At 54.0% G+C, this 21430-nt stretch overlaps 8 protein-coding genes across 8 annotated transcripts; 4 read left to right on the plus strand and 4 right to left on the minus strand.

Moving 5' to 3' along the window:
- Positions 1-1538: 1538 nt before the first annotated feature.
- A1O1_07429 (uncharacterized protein) lies at positions 1539-2189 on the plus strand (the record flags this gene model as incomplete). The annotated part of the gene is made up of 1 exon (XM_007728298.1): positions 1539-2189. The coding sequence occupies one exon, from the start codon at positions 1539-1541 to the stop codon at positions 2187-2189; it is 651 nt and encodes a 216-aa protein (XP_007726488.1).
- Positions 2190-2839: 650 nt separating this feature from the next.
- A1O1_07430 (eukaryotic translation initiation factor 3 subunit F) lies at positions 2840-3954 on the minus strand (the record flags this gene model as incomplete). Its single annotated transcript, XM_007728299.1, has 2 exons — positions 2840-3793; positions 3856-3954. The coding sequence occupies 2 exons, from the start codon at positions 3952-3954 to the stop codon at positions 2840-2842; spliced, it is 1053 nt and encodes a 350-aa protein (XP_007726489.1).
- Positions 3955-4397: 443 nt separating this feature from the next.
- Positions 4398-6651, plus strand: A1O1_07431 (uncharacterized protein; the record flags this gene model as incomplete). Its single annotated transcript, XM_007728300.1, has 3 exons — positions 4398-4631; positions 4724-4809; positions 4869-6651. 3 exons carry the CDS (start codon positions 4398-4400, stop codon positions 6649-6651), a joined length of 2103 nt encoding a protein of 700 aa, XP_007726490.1.
- Positions 6652-7044: 393 nt separating this feature from the next.
- Positions 7045-9048, minus strand: A1O1_07432 (ATP-dependent RNA helicase sub2; the record flags this gene model as incomplete). Its single annotated transcript, XM_007728301.1, has 4 exons — positions 7045-7351; positions 7400-7760; positions 7818-8228; positions 8802-9048. 4 exons carry the CDS (start codon positions 9046-9048, stop codon positions 7045-7047), a joined length of 1326 nt encoding a protein of 441 aa, XP_007726491.1.
- A 529-nt stretch (positions 9049-9577) lies between these two features.
- A1O1_07433 (uncharacterized protein) lies at positions 9578-10123 on the plus strand (the record flags this gene model as incomplete). Its single annotated transcript, XM_007728302.1, has 1 exon — positions 9578-10123. One exon carries the CDS (start codon positions 9578-9580, stop codon positions 10121-10123), a length of 546 nt encoding a protein of 181 aa, XP_007726492.1.
- A 461-nt stretch (positions 10124-10584) lies between these two features.
- On the minus strand, positions 10585-11195 carry A1O1_07434 (uncharacterized protein; the record flags this gene model as incomplete). The annotated part of the gene is made up of 2 exons (XM_007728303.1): positions 10585-10839; positions 10908-11195. 2 exons carry the CDS (start codon positions 11193-11195, stop codon positions 10585-10587), a joined length of 543 nt encoding a protein of 180 aa, XP_007726493.1.
- A 1483-nt stretch (positions 11196-12678) lies between these two features.
- On the plus strand, positions 12679-13647 carry A1O1_07435 (uncharacterized protein; the record flags this gene model as incomplete). Its single annotated transcript, XM_007728304.1, has 1 exon — positions 12679-13647. One exon carries the CDS (start codon positions 12679-12681, stop codon positions 13645-13647), a length of 969 nt encoding a protein of 322 aa, XP_007726494.1.
- Positions 13648-14249: 602 nt separating this feature from the next.
- A1O1_07436 (NEK protein kinase) lies at positions 14250-16675 on the minus strand (the record flags this gene model as incomplete). Its single annotated transcript, XM_007728305.1, has 3 exons — positions 14250-16466; positions 16524-16576; positions 16624-16675. The coding sequence occupies 3 exons, from the start codon at positions 16673-16675 to the stop codon at positions 14250-14252; spliced, it is 2322 nt and encodes a 773-aa protein (XP_007726495.1).
- Positions 16676-21430: the final 4755 nt, after the last annotated feature.

Genomic DNA, 21430 nt, shown 5'->3' on the forward strand with positions numbered 1-21430 from the left:
TAGGAACATCAATGACACAGATGGAGTGCCTGGCACGCTAGCAAGGTCACTTCTTTAAGTACATATTCGCTCAGCACCTGTGAACGCCATATGGTGGGAAACACGATCAATGCTGCCGCACCCAAGTATCCGCTGATCCAAACCCAGAGCCTTGCGTTCAAGGACCGAGGATGATGGAGAACTGGGATGTGAAGTCAGCCATAAGATTCGGTCGGTCGAGAGGCAATGACTGTCAAGCCATGGGTGTGCCTAGTCGGAGGACGACTTACAGCCATAGCGACGCAAAAGATACTAACATATGGACTCAGCCTTTCGCCTATTCGTGCACATTTCCAAAATATACCGGTGACCCTGTGTATGTGGTCAGCAAGGGCAGGTTGGACACATGATCGAGTCGTATCACGCCAGCGTCGGGTCTCGTGGAGATCCGGGGGTACTGCAGGGGGTTTCTTTTTCTTTTTCGTGGTGCACATCAAGCAAAGACAAAGGCATGTCCATGCCGTGCTGTAAGAAGACTTTCCAGGGCCCGAGTGTGGGGGGGGGAAGGGGAGGTCCATGAACGCCATTCCGGGCCCGACTAGGAGGGCCAGACACCTGAACTTACCCATCCTTGTTCCTATCCATAACACTGGGAAACATGGAGTGCACATATGTGGATGTGCATATGATCAAGAGGATGACGAGGAGCAGAGACTGGAAGTTGAAGATTGCCGTCTGCAAAGCCGGATGAAAGGGACATTGTCAGTATTAGTTCTGGCATCTCGTGGTGCACTGTAGGAGATATGATCTCAAACGAGGAATGAGGTATCTAGGTATGTATGGATGGGGTGGATGATAGAATGGTTCAGGCGAGGACGTACCATGGCTTTGGACAGTGATGGTAGAAGGACAGATGTTGGTCCAAGAAAGACAGGTGAACAGAGGTGGAATGGCTGGATGTGTCAAGCTGCCTGCTGTCCGTGATCTGGTTGATAGTAGTAGTCTTTGTGTCTCATGCGCCGGGGAGTTCACAAGAGTCGGGTTCTGTTTGTAGTAAGTAGTGAAGCAGCGCAGATTGATCGTGACTTGATGGGGTCGAGTGAGGCTGGAGTGAGAGGTTCGAAGCATGCGACCTGCGACTGAATGACTAGTATCACTAGCGACCCCGATCAATGTCTTTTAGAGTCAAGAAGCCAGACGACCGACAATTAACCACCACTAGGAGCTGCTAGTGTATTTCTGATCTGCTATCTGATCTTGGCATGTTTTGCAGTGTGTTTCAGCCTTCCGTACATACAATCCGTCTTACTCCCTCCTACTATGATCATGGCATACTACCACGAAGCCATGCCAACTCACTTTACTCAACGAAGTGGCTATTTGAAACTGCTGATGGCAATCTGAGTCACTGGACAGCACATCTCTGGTTGGCGAACCACTCGCACTTGGTAGCGTGTGGTCTCCCAACAAGTATACGTGCTATCTCGACCAGACCTTCTCTAGTTCCTCTTTACAGAACGTCTACCACACTCCAACGAGACACCCGATCCTCATCGAACATGGAACCTCGAGCCCGCGCAGGTCGACACAAGGGCAATCTGAACTTCGGCCCTGAACTGGGCTCCCTCCTATATGCCTACGGAGCACCTACACACCCGGACATCCAGAAGCCGATCGGCCACTCGTCACGACAATACATATCGGCGCTCCCGACTCCCAACACCACGAACCCGCCCACGCCATTCAGCCAGCCCTTCCCGGAGACCGTGCGTGTCCTAGACGAGATCCTCACCGACTTCATCATCGAGACATGCCACAACGCCGTCAGCGTCGCGACGTACAGCGGGCGCGCGAAGCTCAAGCTGTCCGACTTCGAATTCGTGCTGCGCCGCGACAGTGTCAAGCTCGGCCGCGTGCAAGAGATGTTCAAGAAGAAGCGCGACATCGACAACAAGAAAAAACTGTTCGACACCAACGAGGGTCGTGAGGGTACGAAGTTGGCAGTGGGCGATCTTGTCAACCTCGGCGAGGTCGTCGGCGAGGAGGGCACGGGTAAAGGAAAAGGCAGAGGCCGGGGCCGGAGAAAGAAGAGAGACAGGGACGAGTTGCTGGGTGATGATGCTGGTTCGGGTCAGGCTGGTGGGGAGAACGGTGCCGATGAGGACCTGGATGAGAGGGCGACTAAGAGGCCGAGGAGTGAGGTCGGTTGAGAGCAAGCAGAATGAAGAGGCCACGACGCCGAAACCGACTTTACTCCCCTTATCAGCGATCTATGCGCAGCTGTGTGTGCATACATGCTCCACGAGACCAGGTCGATGTTGCAGTGCTCGAAGCGGGGCGTTGAAGATGTGACTCGTGCAAAGCGAAATGAAATAACCCACACCACTTCCCGGGAAGCGAGCGAGAGTCTACACCGCCTACGCAGCTTTGGTTGACGAGCTTCTATTCAATAGAAGCGGTCAGAAGGTGGCCACGAACTTCACGGATGAAGTTGTAGGCATTGCTCATTGGACATCATTCCCAACTCATTGTTGTCGGATTGTTTATCTATGCCAGCGCATGGCATGCCCTCACCGTGGCCTGCATGCTCTCCGCGTTACTCTCTCATATGGGAAACAGAAAACACACAACCATCCTGGGCATCCTCGAAGTCGTAGACGCTGAATGAGCGCGTCTCAAGTGCCTCGAGAAGCGCGCCCGTGTTGCGGCCACAAAACGCCCATACTTTTGCCTTCTGCTTTTGAGGAGCTTGCTTTAGCCATCATGTTCTGCGAGGCAGAGCTGACGACTCACCATGCCAGGACCCTCGCGGGGACGAGGGGATGGCATCTGAAATGGAAACCATCATTTCGCACATCAATCAAATATTCGCTAATGACACACTTTCCGCTCGATTCTGCCTTGTTTGTCCACCTCCACCTCCACCCTGTCTGTTTTGTCTGCGTCCGTCCTTCTCCGTAGATCCCGCACCCGCAGCGGCGCCGTCGCCACTGCCCATAGTCAACTGTGCGGTCGCCAATCGGTTCGACAAATCCATCTGGGTACGGATCATGTTGGCGAGATAAGACACGGTCAAGACGTCCTGGATGTGGTTGTTGAAGTCCTTTTCGATATCCGCAGGGTCGACCTTGGGTGCCAATGCCAGCGTGTTTAAGAGGAATTGTCCCAATGCAGTTGAAGGCTCCGTCTCCTCTTCAACCACATTCTCCACGTACTTGGAGACACGGTCCAACATGCCAAGCGTATCTTCCAACGACCGTTCCAAGTTTTCAATCTCGGTCAGGACTGTCGTCGTCTGACTGTCGTTGTCTTTGGCATTCTCAAGGGTCTCGATTCCTGCTCGGTCGGTTTCGCTGTAGTTGACGGTGTACGGGACGGGAATGAAGGCGGCCGAGTCGGCGGCCCGTTCGGGGCTGACGCCGACGGAGGACGAAATGTACGAGCGGACCTCGATGTCTTTGCCAGGCTCGCATGCCACAGTGACGTGGATCGCCGGGTACGGGTAAGTGCCTTCGCCCTGGCTGCTGTAGTGGTTCTGGATCAAGGCCGAAAACGTGTTCAGCTCCGAGCTGGTCGCGTACCAGCCCACCAGAACCTCCTTGGGGCTGGCGCGAAGGTGCAGGGCCAGCATAGCCTTCTGGTATTCCATGTCCACCTCGACCTGGTCTGTCGTTTCCGTGTGACTGACTGCGAAAGAGGAGTGGACGACGATTTGGGACTCGTCGGCGTCCGACCTGGTTCCCAACAGCGTTCCAATCACTCGGGGTTGGTCAAGGGGTCGGCGAGTGCAGTGGTCGAGGATGGAGAAGAGCGCCTTGATTTGCCTATAAGCACCCTGCCACAGTCATGGATATGGAGGGTTTGCATCAAACTTACCTGAGGTTGGATCACGACTCGAAGGGGGGCAATTGTGGGTTGTGCGCCCGCAGAGGGAAGCGGACGTCCCAGGTGGATGAATCCATCTTGCTCAGCCATGCTGGGTAGACGAGACGGTTGTCGACGTGGACGGTAACTGCAGAAGAGGAAGACAGTCTCCTCTCTTCGTTGCGCGGGAGAGATGTGCAGGGGTTTTGAGAGTTGCGTTGTTGGTTCCCCGTTCAGCCTTGTTGGTGAAATTCTCGTGCCACGCAGTCTTGAGATGCTGAGATGCTGCACTTCAGTTCAGTTGTGGGCGGCGGAGAAAAGTGTTGACACGTGACCGTCGATGTGGGAATATCTGATCTAATCTAATCTTAAGTCCGCCACCCAGTGGCGTCGACTTCGAGTCTGATATGACCGCGGCAATGACTTCAAAGAGAATGTTCAACGCCTCACGCTCGAAGATCTCTCCTCTCTCTCTCTCTCTCTCTCTCTCTCTCTCTTTGTCTATGCGTATATTCGCCTCCCAAGACTATTAGGTGCTCTGCAGGTCCAGTACCATGAGTGCAAATGGTCTGCTCCGGAAAGATCAACTCGAACGCAGTCTTCATGACGAAAAGAGGTTGATCGAGGAGGGCGTCCTCAAGGAAGACAACCCCCTGGATTTCAGCGAGAACTTCCAGAGACTATGCGCCGCTTGCAGGCGTGGAGACCTGAAGGTGTGCCAGGAAATGATCCAAGAGGGGACCAACATCAACGCCAAAGACCAATATGATTATACACCTCTTATTCTGGTAAGCCGTTTCCTTCCCCCAATATCAATTTCTTCATCATCGCCACTGGCCCGTTGCTTTGTGGACGAAGAAAATGACTGACGGTCACGAAGGCTAGTCTGTGCGGGCACTACGAAGTGGTCCAATTGCTCCTAGAGTCCGGAGCACTATGTGAACGAGATACGTTCCAGGGCGAGAGGTATGTGTCGACGTGCTCAAGGGCTTTCTGGTATATGACATGCTGACTCGCGGCCAAAGATGTCTTTATAACGCCTTGAACGACCGGATACGAAATCTGTTATTGTCATACGATTATTCGAAATCTACAGATCCCTTGCAACCCCTCGCGTCTCACTTGGTGTTGTTGTTGACCAGAGCGCAACCCAAGACTTCAGACATCACGGTCCTGACCGCCAATGAATCGTTCCGCCTACACAAATTCATCCTCTCCGCGCGCTCGCCCTACTTCAAGAGCAAACTGGCCGCAGCTCCAGACACGCCATCCTGGAAACTGCCGCCTACTATTCCTCCCCCGTCTTTCGGCATCGCGCTCAAGCATTTATATCTTGGTGAACTGCCGAGAGAACCGGGTGGTGGGCCAGGCACGGGTTTCACGGACTCGGAAATCCTCGCCGGGGTGGATCGCATTAGCAAGCATCTTGAGATCCAGAGCTTGTCCCACCTGATCCTGGACAGCAGCGACCGTCGCCTGGCGAGGCAGCGGCGGCAGGACGAGGTCGAAAAGGGTCGCGACCAGATGGACCTTTGGTTCCGCGAGAATGTCCTCAAACACGCCATCGAGACCGACACTTCCAGAGCAGACGGCATCAAGTGGGATCGCGACAATGGCATCTTTGCAGACATCCTTCTCCGCGCCGATGCGGACGAAGATGAGGCTGGAGGACAAGGGCAACACCACTCCTCGGAGGATTCTTTAATGCCGTCTGCCACGAATGCCCTGGGCATCCCACTTGACCTTGACCAGGGCCTGCCGTCATCCGCAAGTCCAGAGACCCAGACCCAGACCCAGACCCAGAAGTCTCGCTCGCAGACGGGCAAACCGCGTCGAACCAAGATCTACCCATGCCACAAAGCGATGCTGATCCGCTCCGAGTTCTTCATGACCATGTTCGATTCTCCGTTCCGCGAAGCCCAAGAGACGACACATCTCCAGATCGTGCCGATCGACTGCTCGCCCGAGGTTCTCGAGATCATCCTGACGTTTCTGTACACGGAAAAGACGGACTTTGGGCTCGACGTGGCGGTCGACGTCCTGTTTGCCGCGGACATGCTGTTCCTGGAGAAGCTGAAGGCCAAGGCCGCCGTCGTCATCTCCACGCTGGGCAACGGCACCGCAACGGCCATGCCGTCCGAGGCCGAGCCCGCCCGCGAGGACGTCGACATGGACATCTACGAGATTCTGCGCGCCGCCTGGCTGACCCGCGTCCAGCGTCTCGAAGAGTTTGCTGCCCGCTACATCGCCTACCGCCTTGAAGCGTATATCGACGATCCCGAATTCGCCGACCTGGTCAAGGAGTCGGCCGGCCGTATCAGCGCGCGCCAGGAGACCGACTCGATCGAGCTGCTCGACGATATCCGCTATTATCTGTCCGAGCGCTTCAGGCTGCGTTTCGAGGACTCCGGTCTGGAGGACGTCATGGACGAGGAGCTGGCTCTGGCACAGGAACAGGAACACGCGCTTTCTGCTGGCCAGGGACAAGAAGAAGAAGAAGAAGAAGAACAGACGGAAACAATCGCGGCCATCGCGGACAAGACATCGGCGTCACCCACCGACTGGAAGTCTGACGACCGCCACACTGGACAGCAGACGCTTGACGTTCAGATCGTGGAAGATGAGGGCGTCGACATGACCACACCCGAAACCGCCGCCACCGCAACTGAGGCGCTTCTCCAATCCGGCGCGGTGCGGACATTGGATGGCGAGCTCGCAGGCGACGAGTTTGCCGCTGACGCCGTGAACTACCAGATTCTACTTGGCAAGATCGACAGGCTTCTGGAAAGATTGAAGCTTGACGCCTGAGTGCTCGTCATCTTGCATATCATCTTGCATCTTAGGATCGTCGGCCGACCAGAAAGGCCGTCGGCTCATTTCATCATTACCATCACTATACGGTTGACCAGTGACTACACCACATATAGAACCCAGAACTGGTGACGGTAGACAAGGGGAAGAAATCAAGAGAACAGTCACAATCTACTATGACAATTTCCTGCCAGAAACTACAGAATAGCAAGGTCAGCTAGCCATGTACCATGCAGCCCATTTTGCCGAAGTAATCAATCTGCCATTTCCATTCCATCTGGTTTCCCCGATAGCCCGTTATTGCACTGTTGTTACCAGAACGGGGATTGCAGGTTCCCAAACAGAAAATGCGGGTTCAAATGGATGAGTGACTGGAAGTCGGCCAATCATCTAAGAAGCCATATATGTGCTGGAGTCGACACCGCCCTCTGGATATTCAGGCACCTTGGCTTCGAATCTTCGCTCAATTTCCTTCAACACGGCCTCATCCTGCTCACTGCTGACGAACGAGATGCTGAGACCCTTCGTACCAAACCGACCGGCACGGCCGACACGGTGAAGATACGAATCAGCATCTGCAGGTAAATCGTAGTTGATGGCAAGGTTGATACGTTCAATGTCGATACCACGTCCAAACACATCCGTGGCGACGCAGATCCGCTTGTTGAACTCCTTGAACTCCTTGTAACGCTTGATACTAGAAAACTGTCAGTATACCACTATCCGACTGGGGCACTAGACATACCGTTCTTCCTGGCTGATTCCAGAGTGGACTGCAATACTCGGGAAGTTGCATTCACGAAGCAGCTTGTCGAGCTCGGTCGCACGCAAAGTGCTCTTGACGAAGATGATGACCTGGTTGAACTCGAGGGTGTCAAGCAGCTCGTTCAGCTTTCGGTTCTTCTCGCCTTCGCTAAGTCGGATGGAATATTGTTGTAGACCGTGAAGAGTGAGCTTGGTCTCGTCGTCGACAAAGACTTCCAGCGGGTTTCTCATGAATTTTCTGCAAATGGGCCGGATCTCAAGAGGAAGGGTGGCGCTGAACATCATGACCTGCTTCTCGGTGGGGGTCGCTCGGAAGATCTCTTGGACGTCGCGACGCATATCTAGAGCGATCCTGTTAGAAAATTCTGGGTAAGGGAAAAGGAGGAGGCAAGCCATACCGATCTGGTCAAGCATCTTGTCACACTCGTCAAGAACAAAGGCCTTGACATTGCGCAGGGACAGAATCTTGTCGCGGACGAGAGCGTTGAGTCGACCCGGAGTGCCGACGATGATGTTGGGGAAGGTCTCCTTGTTCTTGAGCAGTTCGATGTCCTTCTGAATGGGAGTTCCGCCGTAGAAAACGGCGGTTTTGACGTCCGGAAGGTACTTGCTGAATCTTGCGTATTCATTCTTGATCTGGTAGGCCAGCTCGCGAGTGTGGCACATAACCAACACGGAGCATTCGCCAGGGACCGGTTCCAGCTGGTGCAATGTGGTCAAGACGAAGACGGCTGTTTTACCGAGACCGGACTTGGCCTGACAAAGGATGTCGACGCTGAGGAGAGCCTGAGGGATACACTTTTGTTGGACTGCAGCAAGTGTTGATGTTAGAGAGGCTCGCCAATAATCATGTGAAGACGACGAAAAAGCATCGCAGATCGGTCCATCCATCTCCTCGAGTTCGAAGCGCTACGATTCCCGCCCCATTCACCCCAAGCCGCCCAATAGTGGTGTTGCTGACAAAACACCAACACTGGCGTACCCGGATGCCTGTTGCCATTGCCATTCGAATACTAATTCCAAGGCTCGGGGGCGGCCTAGACCAATCAAGGCCACCGTGACTGACAGCATTTTCAGCATGCCAGTTCAAGGCAGAAACGACGTAACAGCCCCCGTAGGAGAGCATCTGTCTGGCGCCTGGCTTCCGGAAGCTTGGGCCTCTTGAAATATCTCCAGCGCCGATTGTCTCGGGCCTCGCGTGAGGATTTCTCGCCCACACAACTCTGAACCAGATCATCGCGGCAATCGTTTTGCGTGTAGCTCTTTAATTTGCGAAAGTTTGCTTTCTCAAAGCCAACTTTTCTCTTATCTTGGAGATGGACGGACCCTTCGCGAAAGGAAGAACGTGGAGGGACTCTTGCTTGTAGGAATGGATGACTAACCCTCCGAAGGATGTTCGAAACCGCAGTCGGTGATGGCTCGTAGGAGCTCGCCCTTGAGCAAGAAATCTCTGAATCCGGTGGAATGGATGCCGACATAGCTGCCTTTACCCTTGTCTGCTGCCTTGCCGCCAGTGACTGTCAAGTCCCCTTTCTTTGCGGCTCCATTTGTCGCGCCGGCGGCAGCTGGGGCCTCGGTGGCTTGAAGCTCCTCGTCGGAGTAATCGATAAGATCCTCTTCGGCAGACATGGTTAATAGACTCGCGTTCTTGACGACGGTGGCTGATGAAAGAAGGAAGGAGGTGTTGCGGGTGGTCGAGTACTAAGGGTGTCGCGCGTGATGTGTCGAGTCGTGAAAACTAATCCGACTTCGAGGGTGGGAAACAGTGAACGATCGATTCAGCCGAAATGGTCGAGAAGAGAGAAGGATGAGAAGCAGAGAAGATGAGGAGGGTTGGAAGAAAGGTGAGTTGATGCCTGCGACGGAGGAAGTTGTTTTCGAAGAGGCAACGTTTGCAGCAGTCTAGAGGCACGGATTATATCCGGCTAGCCCAAAACAGGTTTAGCCGAAACGAGTCCTTGGCCACAATGATGCCAAGCCTTGAAGCGGGCCACTCAGGTTGAAGTCGGGCAGCCTTATACTGTTGCGTGGTATATCGTAGCCATTTACCGCCATGCTTACATTCGTTCACTCCGGCTACCTCATGGCCTTCGAGATGTGACCTCGAAACAAAAGGCACGTGGCCACCGCACGCCCTTCAAGCAACTCTTACGGAGCGATGGCCAAGACAAAGTCCTCCAAGGCAAACGGCGCGGCGCCGCCTGTGCCCAACAAGCACATTCACTCACGACTCTCCTATCTTCATCAGGCTGCGACACACTTAGCCGTGGCCCGAAATAGAAGGTCAACTCCCATCAACAGGATTGTTCGAGATCCGTCTACTGCTCCGGCCGGCCTCCCGAAGAGCAAGAGCACAGACACTCAAAACGCATCTGAAGCAAGTCGACTATTAGGCCATCTTCGTGGCGTGTCCCGGAAATCGCAGATCAGGCTCGCCCCCGAGATGAAGCATTCTATCTGCAAACGCTGTGACTCGCTCCTCGTGCCTGGGCGAACAAGCACTGAATTGGTCGTCAATTACAGCAAAAATGGCCAGAAGCCATGGGCGGACGTATTTGAGATTCGATGCGTTAAATGCGGCACCATCAAACGTTTCCCGGTCGGGATCACGACAAAAGAGGGGCGGGGGAAAGGAAGGTCGTCCTCATCTGGGGCGGTGAAGCAGGATGGTGACTTCGCACAAGGATCGATCTCTGCCACATAACCATCACGGATCGCAAGGCTCTTGACAAATATCTTTGGTCAACACATGCTGATTCTCGGCATCATCAACCACCATCCTCACAGGGTCAACATGCCTGCAACACACTCGCCTGATCTCAGGAATTGGAGAACAAGTCCGTCTGTCATTATGGCCTTACGGATAGCCATAGCTGGGAAACAATTTTTCCGGCGCCAAAACCACTCCACAGTACTTATACAGTTTGTAAAACATGATAATCGTAAGCCAAGTCCAGCCGTGAGGCTTCCGTCTCTGCCTTCGCCGTCCAAATAGAGTTGAATACACACAAGGTGAAAGCTAGGATCGCTGATGCAGAGTGAAGGGGCAGAGTTCCCAGCCTGTTGAAAATCGTCCATACGCATCATTCATCATTGTCAATCTGGTCCTGGTTCGTTTCGGTAGTCGTGGGATTTTGGGGAAAACGTGGCAATCATCCACCCAGTTCATCGCCGCGGACGGCCTCCAGCCGCGTGGCCGCTGGGGCGACTCCGTTCTAGGCGGTCGCCGACCTGGTCGACGTGGTTTCTTAGCTGCTTGACCTTGTCTCTGATTTTCTTGACCATCTCAAAGTCCGCCTCCAGGGCGTCGATCTCCCTTAGGATGCGGCGCATTCGGGCGATTTGGGCGTCTGCATCTTGCATGGCACCGTTGGCTCGACTGCTGTGGGTCTGCACGGACTGTTCGGTAGCTTCCTCCAGCTATGCGACGACCAGTTAGTCCAGCAAAGACGATGATCGGGATCGGGAGCCGATTCCGGCAGGCTTACTTGTCCAATGCGGCGCTGGATGCTCCTCATCAGATTGTCCAGCTGCAGATGCAGGGCCTGCAGGCTGTGCGGATCCAGCATGATCCGGCCAGGCACCCCTTGACTGCTGGCGGCGCTGGCGGCACGGGAACTGGGCTGGGATTGCCTGCTCGAGCCTCGGCCACGGTCGGGCATGCCACCGCTTTGATGGCTCCGCTGAGCCAAGATCTGTTGCTGTTGCCGGAGGAGATAGAGCTCGGCTTGAGTCAAGCCCAGGACGGAGTCGCTGACCGACTGAGGCGCGGACATGGACGTCCACACAGGACGGGGAGGACAGTAACCAGTCTATGCGTGGAGGCAGATGGCTGTCGACAGGTACCCGTGGTGACCAGACACAACATAGCAGTTCTGCGAGCTGATAGGCGTGCGACGAGCCGTCAAGAGTCGTGCAAGAGACACCAGACAGCGATCTGGCTGCGAAATATGGCAGTCTGGACGAGCCGGGTCATTGTAGCTTGACGTATCAACGGGCGCCTCCCACAAAACACTGCAGAGCCTCAATTTGACGAAGCGCTTGCGATGTTCCTTCCTCAAACAAGGGGATGGCGGTGGCTTTTGTGTCCTTTCCGGTCACCTGGCGGTTGTGTTTCCGCCGGCGAGGCAAGCGGAGTAGACAGTGGCCGGCCTCAGGTCAAAGAGGGGTAGGACGATAAGCGGCAGAGAAGGGTCTTGGACTGGACGAGAGGGCCGACGCTGGCCACGGACTCGGGAGCGGGAGGATGGACCGAAACCGTCAGTAACGATTTCGTCGCCTGCGACAATGGTCAGGAGCAGACAATGATGGAGGTGAGAGGATGAATGTTGGAGGAGCCCTACTAGTAGGAGCGTCGAGCGCGGCTACTGTCGTCAAAAGTAGAAAGTAGAAAGAAATGTAGCGTCTGGTCTCAGCCCTGGTCCCTGACTACTCTTTCTCTCTCTCTCTCTCTCTCTTCCCTGCATGCATGGCGGGGTCCTATAACAAACTACCTTCAAGTTACCAGGTAGTGGTCGGTGACTTTCGTTTGGGGTAGTATCGGTGGGAAATAGCTAGCAAGAAGGGTTAAGGTGGTGTTCCAATGGGTTCAACTGGCTACGGCTTGCGGCTTGAAGGCTACCTCAGAATTTCTGTAAACACGCGCCGGGCGGACGCTTTCTCTCCATCGATTCGGCCTGAAACTGGTTCACGACGACGCTTGGATCCGTTCATGCAGGAGTAGTCCTAGAAGCTCCTCTCCAGCTCTCCAGCTACTATCTGCACCTTTGGACGTGGCACTACTGCAGCACTCGCATGGTTCAAGTCGTTGACGCTCACCTTGCCCTGCATCTGCCATCCTGAAGGCCACCACTGGAGTCCATCTCGTCCTGACCGGTGAGACCCAAGCCAAGGTTCAGGGGGACAACTTGAGGATCTGGTTGATACACAGGGAAGCGTGCGTCCGTCGATCGAAAGCTATTTCTCCTTCGCCGGGTTCAATCGTATCACCCACTGCAGAAACCTACGCCGTTAGTACCTTACGCAGAGAAAGCCACGAACCAAGACAACCCGCCCATCATTATTAGGCGTGAACTGGACCGGGCTTGGATCTGTGGGGGGCGGACTCTTGACGTCTGACGTCGAGTCGTATTTACTACTACTACATGCTTGTTCTCCAAGTCCTACAAGCCCCAAAGTCCACTCACTACGCCCGCACCACCAAACCATCCACACACCGATTCGGTTCCCCTACCTTCGTTGGATTAACGTTGGCACATCATGGCGAAGGATAAAGAACGAACGATCAATCCGGCGCAGCAGCAGCGCAAGCTGGAAAAGGCGAAACAGATCAAGAAGAGTCGCGCCGAACTGCAAGCCAAGCGCAACGAAAAATTGGCGCGGAGGAACCCCGAGCGCATCCAACGGCAGATCGACGACCTCAAGGCCCTCGAAGCCGCCGGCCAGATCAAACCGCGCGAGAAGGCCATCCTCGACGACCTCGAACGAGACCTCAAAGCCATTCGCAAAGCCCGAGAAGCATTGGGGGACAAGGCCCCCAGTTTTGGCGGCGGACCACCGCAACGGAGAAGAGACGGGGATCATGGCAACGTCCTGGGAAAGCGGCGGCACGATGGGGAGCGCAAACCGTGGCAGCGTCGACAGGACTCTTCGGGGAGCGACACAGATGACTCCGTCCGGAGGATACCTATGCCCGAGGACACCCCGCCTCCCATACCGCGGGAGTTCCGCCGTGGCTTCCAGCAGGCGGACAATGCGCACCAGACCATCAACCCTGAAGTACCGAGCAGGCCTGCTCCAGTTGTGAAGACCACCTACGAGAGTGCTCCGCAAATCAGAGATCTGCGGAAAGAGGCAGTGGGTAGATTTGTCCCAACGGTCGTGCGCAAGAAGCAGGAAGCCGCCAAAGGAGGCGGATTCGGCCACTTGGTGGAGCCCGAAGAGCTGGATCGGTTAGAGGCCCAGGGCTACACGCGAACAGATCGGGAGACGAGAGCAGGCTCAGGCACAGGCTCAGGCTCAAGCACAGGAACAGAGCATGCTATGGAGGTAGACGCGGCGAAGCTGGCCGAAGAGGAAGAGCGCTTTCTACGCGAATTGGGCATGGAGGCGGTGGCCGACGAGGGCTCTCACGATAGAGATGCGCACGAAGATGCTCTCGCGGCCGCTGAAACGCAGACGCCCAAAAGAAATGTCGAGGTCGAGGAAGTTCGGGATGAAGATGCTTGATGGCAGTAGGGACACAGCCGTTGAGATTCTTGTGATTTGCCCTGGCGGGCTTTTAAGAGCTGATGTCTCGATTCTGTCTCGAAGACCACTTTGTGATAGGAATCAAGTCCTTGCGAGCTCTCATACATTCATCAATCACCTCTCAATTCTCCCCCAACCCTTGTTGTCCTGGTCTAAACCAATCAAGCGCCACCATCGTGTCTCAAATCACCACCTTCACGTACAGCCATTTTGATCGAGTGTGCTCCATGCTCCAGTCCAAGGAATGTTCATGCTCCCACAGAAAAACTATGCCAATCGACGCCTAACACATGTGTCCGAATACTGGCGATCTCGGTCGCTCAAGATGCTTCAAGCTTGAATCAAACAGTTAATGTCCACGCTGTCAAAGAAACAACACAACCAGAAGCACCGTTTCTCATGGCGTCGCTTCCCGCCCATCCTCTGGCGCTAATCTGGGCGATTCCGGGAAAGTGGCACCCCGCCGTCCTTTTGGGGCCGTTCGGGCTAATCAGGACTAATTTCAGAGAGTACCTGATCCGTCGGTTGTGCGGACCAAGGCATAATGTCGTCAGATCATCCTTTTCGCATCCTGTTGCGATTCATCGCAGTCCTCGCAGCATCCTCACGTCACGTTTCAGGAATGGACTTGGTAAGTCGTCTCCGAGGACCTCGGGATCCCACACAGGCACCGGAGGAAGCTCTTTTTCCTTCTCTCGCTGGTCTGCACTGGTCTTTGCTTTCGAGACAAGGTTGCCACCCGGGTCGGCACTCAGGGGACGACCACCAGCGCGGGCCTGGGCCAGTTCTACCAAGGTTCGGCCCCCTACCGCATTGCCAGCGACAGACTCCTTGCTAGATGCCAATTTACTAGGAAGTCTGCCGCCAGTGGTAGCGACACGCCTCAAAGGGCTAGTGCTTCCATCATCGGACGCGATATAGTCCCTAAGATCACTTCGACTTGGGATTTTGCTCAAGCGTCTGCTGGGGCTCGTCGGCTTGGGTGCAGTGGATTTGAAGTCGATTTCGGTCGTTGTTCGGGACGGCCGGTTGGTGCCGTTGGCGTTACCATTGCCCACGTTCGCCGATGCCAATCCAGCTCTGACTTGTGCAGCAGTAGTGCTGGACGGGAACAAGGTCGGCTTTGCCGTCAACTTTTGCATGGTCGCCGTGGTGTGCTGCCTCATCAAGCCGGGTCTGTTCTTCAAGGGTAATGGCGCAGCTTGTTTGAAAGGATCAGTACTGGGGACGTTTGCTTTTGGTCTGGTGGGACTAGGGAGTGCTGGGAATCCATCATCATCCGAGTCTTCGGCAAGGTCGTCATTCTCCCCTTCGTCGGACGAGGATGCGAGTTGAGGCTCCCACCGAGCCTTTTGCCGTGCCGCTTCGGCGAATATATTCTTGACGCCTGCTGCCGTCACAGTGGCATTGGCCGTAGCCTGCGCTGCAGCATTTCTGCGTGGCGAGAGCGCGAGAGACGAGATAGACATGGGAGATGGTTCTGACATTTGGATGTCCATCGGTGAGTCAACCGTGGTTTTGGAGCGAGCAAAAGGTGTCTTTGTCTTCTTTGCCGGCACTGGCTTTCTTATCGATGTGGCCGGTGAGTGCAGCGACAGGTCGGACAAGTCGGTGATGTCGGTAGTAGAGGGAAAGTCCTCCTCCCCTAGAGTGTTGACTGAGGAATGAGGATCCAGATTCTCCTTATTCCGACCCGAACTCGGAGGGTTTTGCATCTCTCTGAGCGCCCTCAGATTCGCATGGTGGGTTTGCTTCGAAAGCACATGCGCAACACGCCCTTCCACCTCCTGTTCGAATTTCTTTCGGAGAGTGTCCAATTCCATTTGCACTTGCCGGTCGATTTCCAGGCGTGCTTTGACCTCCCATTCGCGACGGAGTTGGGAATCTATCTCAACTCTCATAGCAGCGCGGTCAGCTTCGAGAGCCGAGAGTCTTTCCTCTGCCTGTCTCAATTTGTACTCAGCAGTTTCCTCTCGAGTCTTCAAAGCCTTGCCGATGGTGACCATTTCCTGCTGCCGGCGAGCAATCCAGATATACGGCACTGTCAAGAGGGAGATCGTGTCTGGACGGTGCATGGGGTTGGTCTTGAGGCAGCTTGCAATGACGTTTGCCAGGTCTTTCGAGTAAATACTCGGGATCGGCTTGTATTCACCTTTCCGGATACGCTGCACAAGCTGCAGATGTGAGTTTGCATTGAATGGCGGCTCCTTGGTGCAGAGTTCATACATGATGCAACCTAACGACCATATGTCCGAGTACAAGGTGTATTTCTCCGCTGCGCATATCTCTGGCGACATGTAGAACGGGGTACCGACATAGGTGGAAGCAAAGTCGTGCGATTGCATCAGTTTGGATAGGCCAAAGTCGCCCAGCTTGACAGACTGGTCCTCACCAAGGAAGATGTTCTCGGGCTTGAGGTCGCGATGTAGTATCATCTTGCCCTTGAGTGGAGGCCGGGTTTCCTTTTGTCGCGACAGGTCACTGCCGGGTTCAGGGGGGTCGACTCCGTAATGGCAGCGGTACAAGGCGGTGATTAGTTGGCTGAAGATTCTCCAGATGAACTCTTCTTTGGCGTATTCATTCTTTCTCTTGAGCTCTTTGATAACGCAGCCTAGATCCCCGCCACCACAGTATTCCATATACAGGTATAACTCTTGGCTATGTTTAAGATGTTCGCGATGGAAGTAGCCAACGATATTAGGATGCTTGAGGGACGAAAGGATGGAGAATTCGGCGTGCAGTTGATCTCGTTCTTTCTGTGACATTTTCAGGTAGTTGATCTCTTTGCGGCAGAGAATCTGTAGGCAGTAGTGTTAGTGGCAGCTGTTTTGCGACAGAGTGTGGAAGACGTTTACATGGCCATCACGGTTACGGCGGACTTTGCGAATGATTCCAAATGCGCCGCGGCCTGGAACAGTCAGCGGACGAATATGAAGAGGCAGGGCTGTTGTATACCGATGATCTCCTGGACTTCATACTTGTCGTTGTCGGCAAGATCAAGAGCCATTTTGGCTAGTTGAGAAGGAGCGTCCCGGTTGAAATGGTAGGCGCAGTTAAGCTTGTTCCCTCAGTGTCGAGATGGCATTACCAGAATATGCACAGGAAGTCAGGCTTGGTCGCGTAGAGTTTACAGTAGAAGTTTCCTTGCAGATGATGTGATACAAGGCTGGAGTTTATCTCGCGCAGAGGAATTCAATGTTCGTGATGCTGCGAGTAACTGTTGACACGCCGTCGCTGGGACAACACTGCCTAGGCACGTGATTTCTCTCATCACTGCTCTTCCACGTGATGGTCTGAATCTTGAATCTTGTATGTACTCTCTTGTATGACCAACTAATTCTATTCCCAGAGTAAAGACGACAAGGTCAGATCATCATTACTTTAAAGACAGTAGTCTGTAAGTCTGGACTACAGTCTACTCTGCCGTCTACATCTGCGCGACTTCACATTGACAATAAATACGCGATCACGTGAATCAAGTTCTGAGTCACATGACTCAGCCTTGTGTACAAGTCACAGAACCGCGCAAGGCAGTCAGTGCCACGAAGACTATTCATGTTAACTTCACAACCGTTTGCATCACACTATCATTGTTGATTGTCCATGGTGAGCTCACTCTGGGCTACAACAGTTCAAGGAGTCTCACAAAGACGAAGTTGTCATAAGTTCGAAGCTGCGTTGTTGTTGGCTTTTGATGCCAACCAGCCTTGCCATTGCAGAGTCGACTTTCCTATCTGATTGAAAGAAGATCGCACAATCAACCATACCTGGAGGTCCACCCTGGAAGTCTGTAAGCCTCTACATGCCTAGAAACAGTGCGGTGTTCATAGCAAGCCGCAGGAGACATTGCTCATCACTTGATCAACACATGAAAGATCTTGTCATGATATAACCACTCTGTGAATTGGGGCATTTGTGGGGGCCAAGTAACATTGTCATGACTGCTTGGCCCGTCTCGTCCCGAATCGTTGTCAGATGTCTTGTGGAGGGCCCGCTGGGGGTATGGTCAGCGAGGGGAGCATCGGGTTTACTCGCATGTTGGGAGGCCACTGGCCAGAGATAGAAGGGCTTTCGGAGAAGAAACAGTCTGCTTTCTTGGGTAGTATGAGACGAACAAATCATTCAGAATGTGGAGTCTTTGGCGCAGTAATATCACACCACGAACACCACAGTCCTCGACTACACCAAGGCTAAACTCATATCTTGCAGGAAGCCGGCCATATCTGGTTCCTGTTCCTACAGCCTGAGGGTGATGAAGACGGTACGGAAATGCAGGATGCTTCAAAGCCCATTGGAGCAACCCCTTTGGCACTCTGATTTTGGGCCGGTGGGCTTGGAAAAACAACGACTTGAGACAACAGACGCGTCTCTTGGCCAAAATAGCAGCCAGCCTCCATCGAAGGCTCCTCCTATCAGGAGCGGAGGAGAATCGTCAAATGATGATTATTGTCAGTTCCATCTTAGTCAACCGCTTTCGGTAGACGAGGCATGATCCTTGCGTTCGAGGGCGATCCTGATCCATGTACGTTCAAAGACGACCGGGGGCTGGCATGACATGATAGGTTGTCGAAGGATCACAGGCATAACGGCTAAAGCGGATTCTATTTCCATCTCGAGGCGAGTTCGTCTTCTCCCGGACACTCGCTTTCACAGTCCCGCAGGTCCCGCATCGAATCCATGGCGTGTAGCGTGGCATCAAAGGGAGGTTTGTGGCTCTAAGCGAGCATCGGTCGCATTTTGTCATGTCTGAAGAACCATGCGGGGCTGTTGAGTCATTGACCTAAATACCTAAGGTATTAATGCAGACTTGCAACTGTGAACGGCCATTACGGGTACTAGTATTTGATGTCGGCGATCAATGGAAGCGCCGGAGACAGGCAGGTAGAGGTTAGGTACCTGTAAGTACCGTAAGTACCTGGGTTGCCCGACCTGATCCAGAGTAGGCAGTAGTGGTGGTGGTTGCAACTGGAGGAAAGACTCAGAGGCCTAGGTAAGAACAGTAATATGTGCTAGGCCATCATCATACTAGTAGACGAAAATCTAGTCGACTGGCAAATTCCGATGGGAACAGAATGTGCGTCAGTACGGTGCTGTGCTTTGACACCCGTCCAGTGTAGTGCGCTCTCTGAGGTTCTGATAGAACCCAATTATTATACTATTAGGATCAAGTGCCAGTCCTGCAGGTACTGGCCGAAAAGCATTTCCGCAAGCTTCAAGAATTAATCATGCCACTTGTACTGAGCACTGCACCTACTAGCAGATGATGTGATGCAGTGCTGCAGTGGAGGATCCTGTCACTACTACTACCTAGTATTTCAAGACAACGGCCAGACTTTGAAAGACAAACTGCAGTGATAAACAAGTTGCAGGTAAGGTAATCACCGACCAGGTTCTTCCTTGTTAAGGGTGTCATCAGCCTAGTAAGGAGGCTCCAGGCTGGGATGATGTGCCGGGATGGCTGCCACGTGGGAGAAATAGGCGGGGAATGAGCTCCCTAGGCTCTACGACGTGATGCGCCTCGCGAGGGCGACTTCACGATAGTATTATTGATTCGTCGAAGAACAGGGGAAGTCCTTACAACTGTTAATACCTGACCCAAGGCTGCAGGTGGTGCTGGGGCTGAGCTTATTACCGTACTAGTACTACAAAGCAGCGGTCCTTTGCGACCGACAGACTCCTCTGAGAGTGTGTGAATTTATGGGAACACCGGGTACTACTAGGCGAGTACGAGGTTCGCCAAATAGTCTCTCACCAATATTGAAAGAAGCTCAAGGTTCAAAGGGCGACGAAATCGAGCGGGAGGATGCTAGCATAAAGCTTCCCGTATAAGAGACACCCAGATACTACCTTAGTAGCCTCTATTAAGGCCTGTGCCAGGAGTTAGGTGACCTATTTCCCTATCCATATCCCTATCCTGTTCCATCCGACCTCTTCTCTCTTGGTGGTGACTGTCGTTTTCTGGGCGAGCTCGGTTCTAGAAGAGTTGCTCCATGCAGTGTGTGCATGTTCAAAGTTTAGCATGCTCAACGCCCCTTGTCAGTGTCGTCGTCGTGATATGTCTAGCCGCTCATGGACCCTGCTAGGTAGGTAGGTAGCCTACGAGTATTCCAGAACACCTGAGGTGCCTACTGGTACTACCACCCTACCACAGCTGGTTCACTTCAAAAGCAGCATTTGCTCCCTTGCTACGAGAAACTCGTCCAAGAAAGGGCCCGATGGCGGACAATACCGAGCCTTCATCCTGTCTGGCAGTGATGTGTACCCATGATCGGCAGCGATCACCAGATCACCGTGCTTGGGGGTTGTCCCGAAGCTCTCGGGTCCTCCGTATAATCGGCCTGGGCCTGCGAATGGACTAGGAACACGTACCATTCCATCGTCTGGTCAATTGTGCAGCAATAATACAGGTCGAGTCAACAACATGCAGTAACAATAATCTCTCAACTCTCATCCTGGTGCTCCGAGTGGTCTGGCCTGCGTCGAGGGCTACCAGGGGAACCACATGGCTGCTGCTGGACACGAGGCCGAGTGAATGTCGGGAACCTTGCAGGCCGAATGGGCCTAGAACAGAAAGGCCAGGTGGAGATACGAGAGCACCAAAATCTGTTGCGCGGGCATATGCGAGACATCTAACCACAGTAACGGGATGCAGTGGGTTGCAAATCACAATAACCCGTTAGGCTGTTGCTGACGGACAACGGGCGCACTCGACGGTCGGCATGCCCGCTCCGAAGCGACGTCTGCTGCTTGTCACCACCCACTGCAAGAGATATTCCATTCCCTGGACTGCCAGTGGGAGCCGGGATCGCTTGGATGGCGCAGCCAGTGCCAAAGTCTTGTTTCAAGCTGAGCTGGGTGACTGGGGTCCCGTGTTCTTCCCAATCTGTACCTCTCGCCACGTGGTGCATCGAGATTTGGGAGGGCCCTTTAGGGACCTTCAGACCCAAAGGAGAACTGACTCAGGTAAGTGGGCTTAGGAGGCTGGATGTGTGCTGGGTCTGGCTTCCAGCTTCGCTGTCTGGAGCGGCCAATCCATGCGACATCTGTCAAGTCGAACTTTACGTAGGTAACCCAACCATCCCTGCTTCGGTAACGTAGTACGACAAGTTGCACGGCACTGATGATTCACCGACATCTAGTATCAACGTGCCACCCCGTCCCAGGAGACTGGACACCTACCTGGGCGCGGCGTCGAGAATCATGCACCTAGAGAATAATTGAGGCCCATGAGCGGTGTCCGAGTCAGACTGCGGGTCAGTTCGGCGCTATGTTACCTGAATGCTGGGTCGACCGAGTGGGTTTGTGTCGTAAGGGGGCCAGGAGTGGCTCGACCTGAGGCCTAAGAGAGCAATTCAGCCGCCAAAGTCATCCCAGCTCTCTGGTTCTTCCGATGCCGCGCGCACAACTGGAACCCTACTAGCAACGGGAAGGTTCGACGGAGAAGTGCTCCAGTAACTAGACAGCTGCCAGTGCAGCTGCATGCAATAGAATATGCAGCCGTCCTAGCGACCAATTCAGTTTCTGGTCGAGGTAACAGTTGACGCTCGCATCCATTTTCCCACATGGCCAAGTACGGTGGAGAGACCAGCCAAGTTCTGTTCAAGTTTGGGAAATGATGGGACCGAGCCATGGCAGTGTCCTCGGCTCCAAGTGATGACCGTGGAGTGCCCAGCGGGCGTAGGCGTTGATGCTTAGTCTACCACCTCACCAACCACAAGAATCTCAAACCACCGCGGCATAATCGGACAGGGCGGCGTGTACC

Source organism: Capronia coronata, assembly GCF_000585585.1.
Source record: "Capronia coronata CBS 617.96 chromosome Unknown acBCG-supercont1.6, whole genome shotgun sequence".
In the NCBI taxonomy this organism is placed as follows: domain Eukaryota; kingdom Fungi; phylum Ascomycota; class Eurotiomycetes; order Chaetothyriales; family Herpotrichiellaceae; genus Capronia; species Capronia coronata.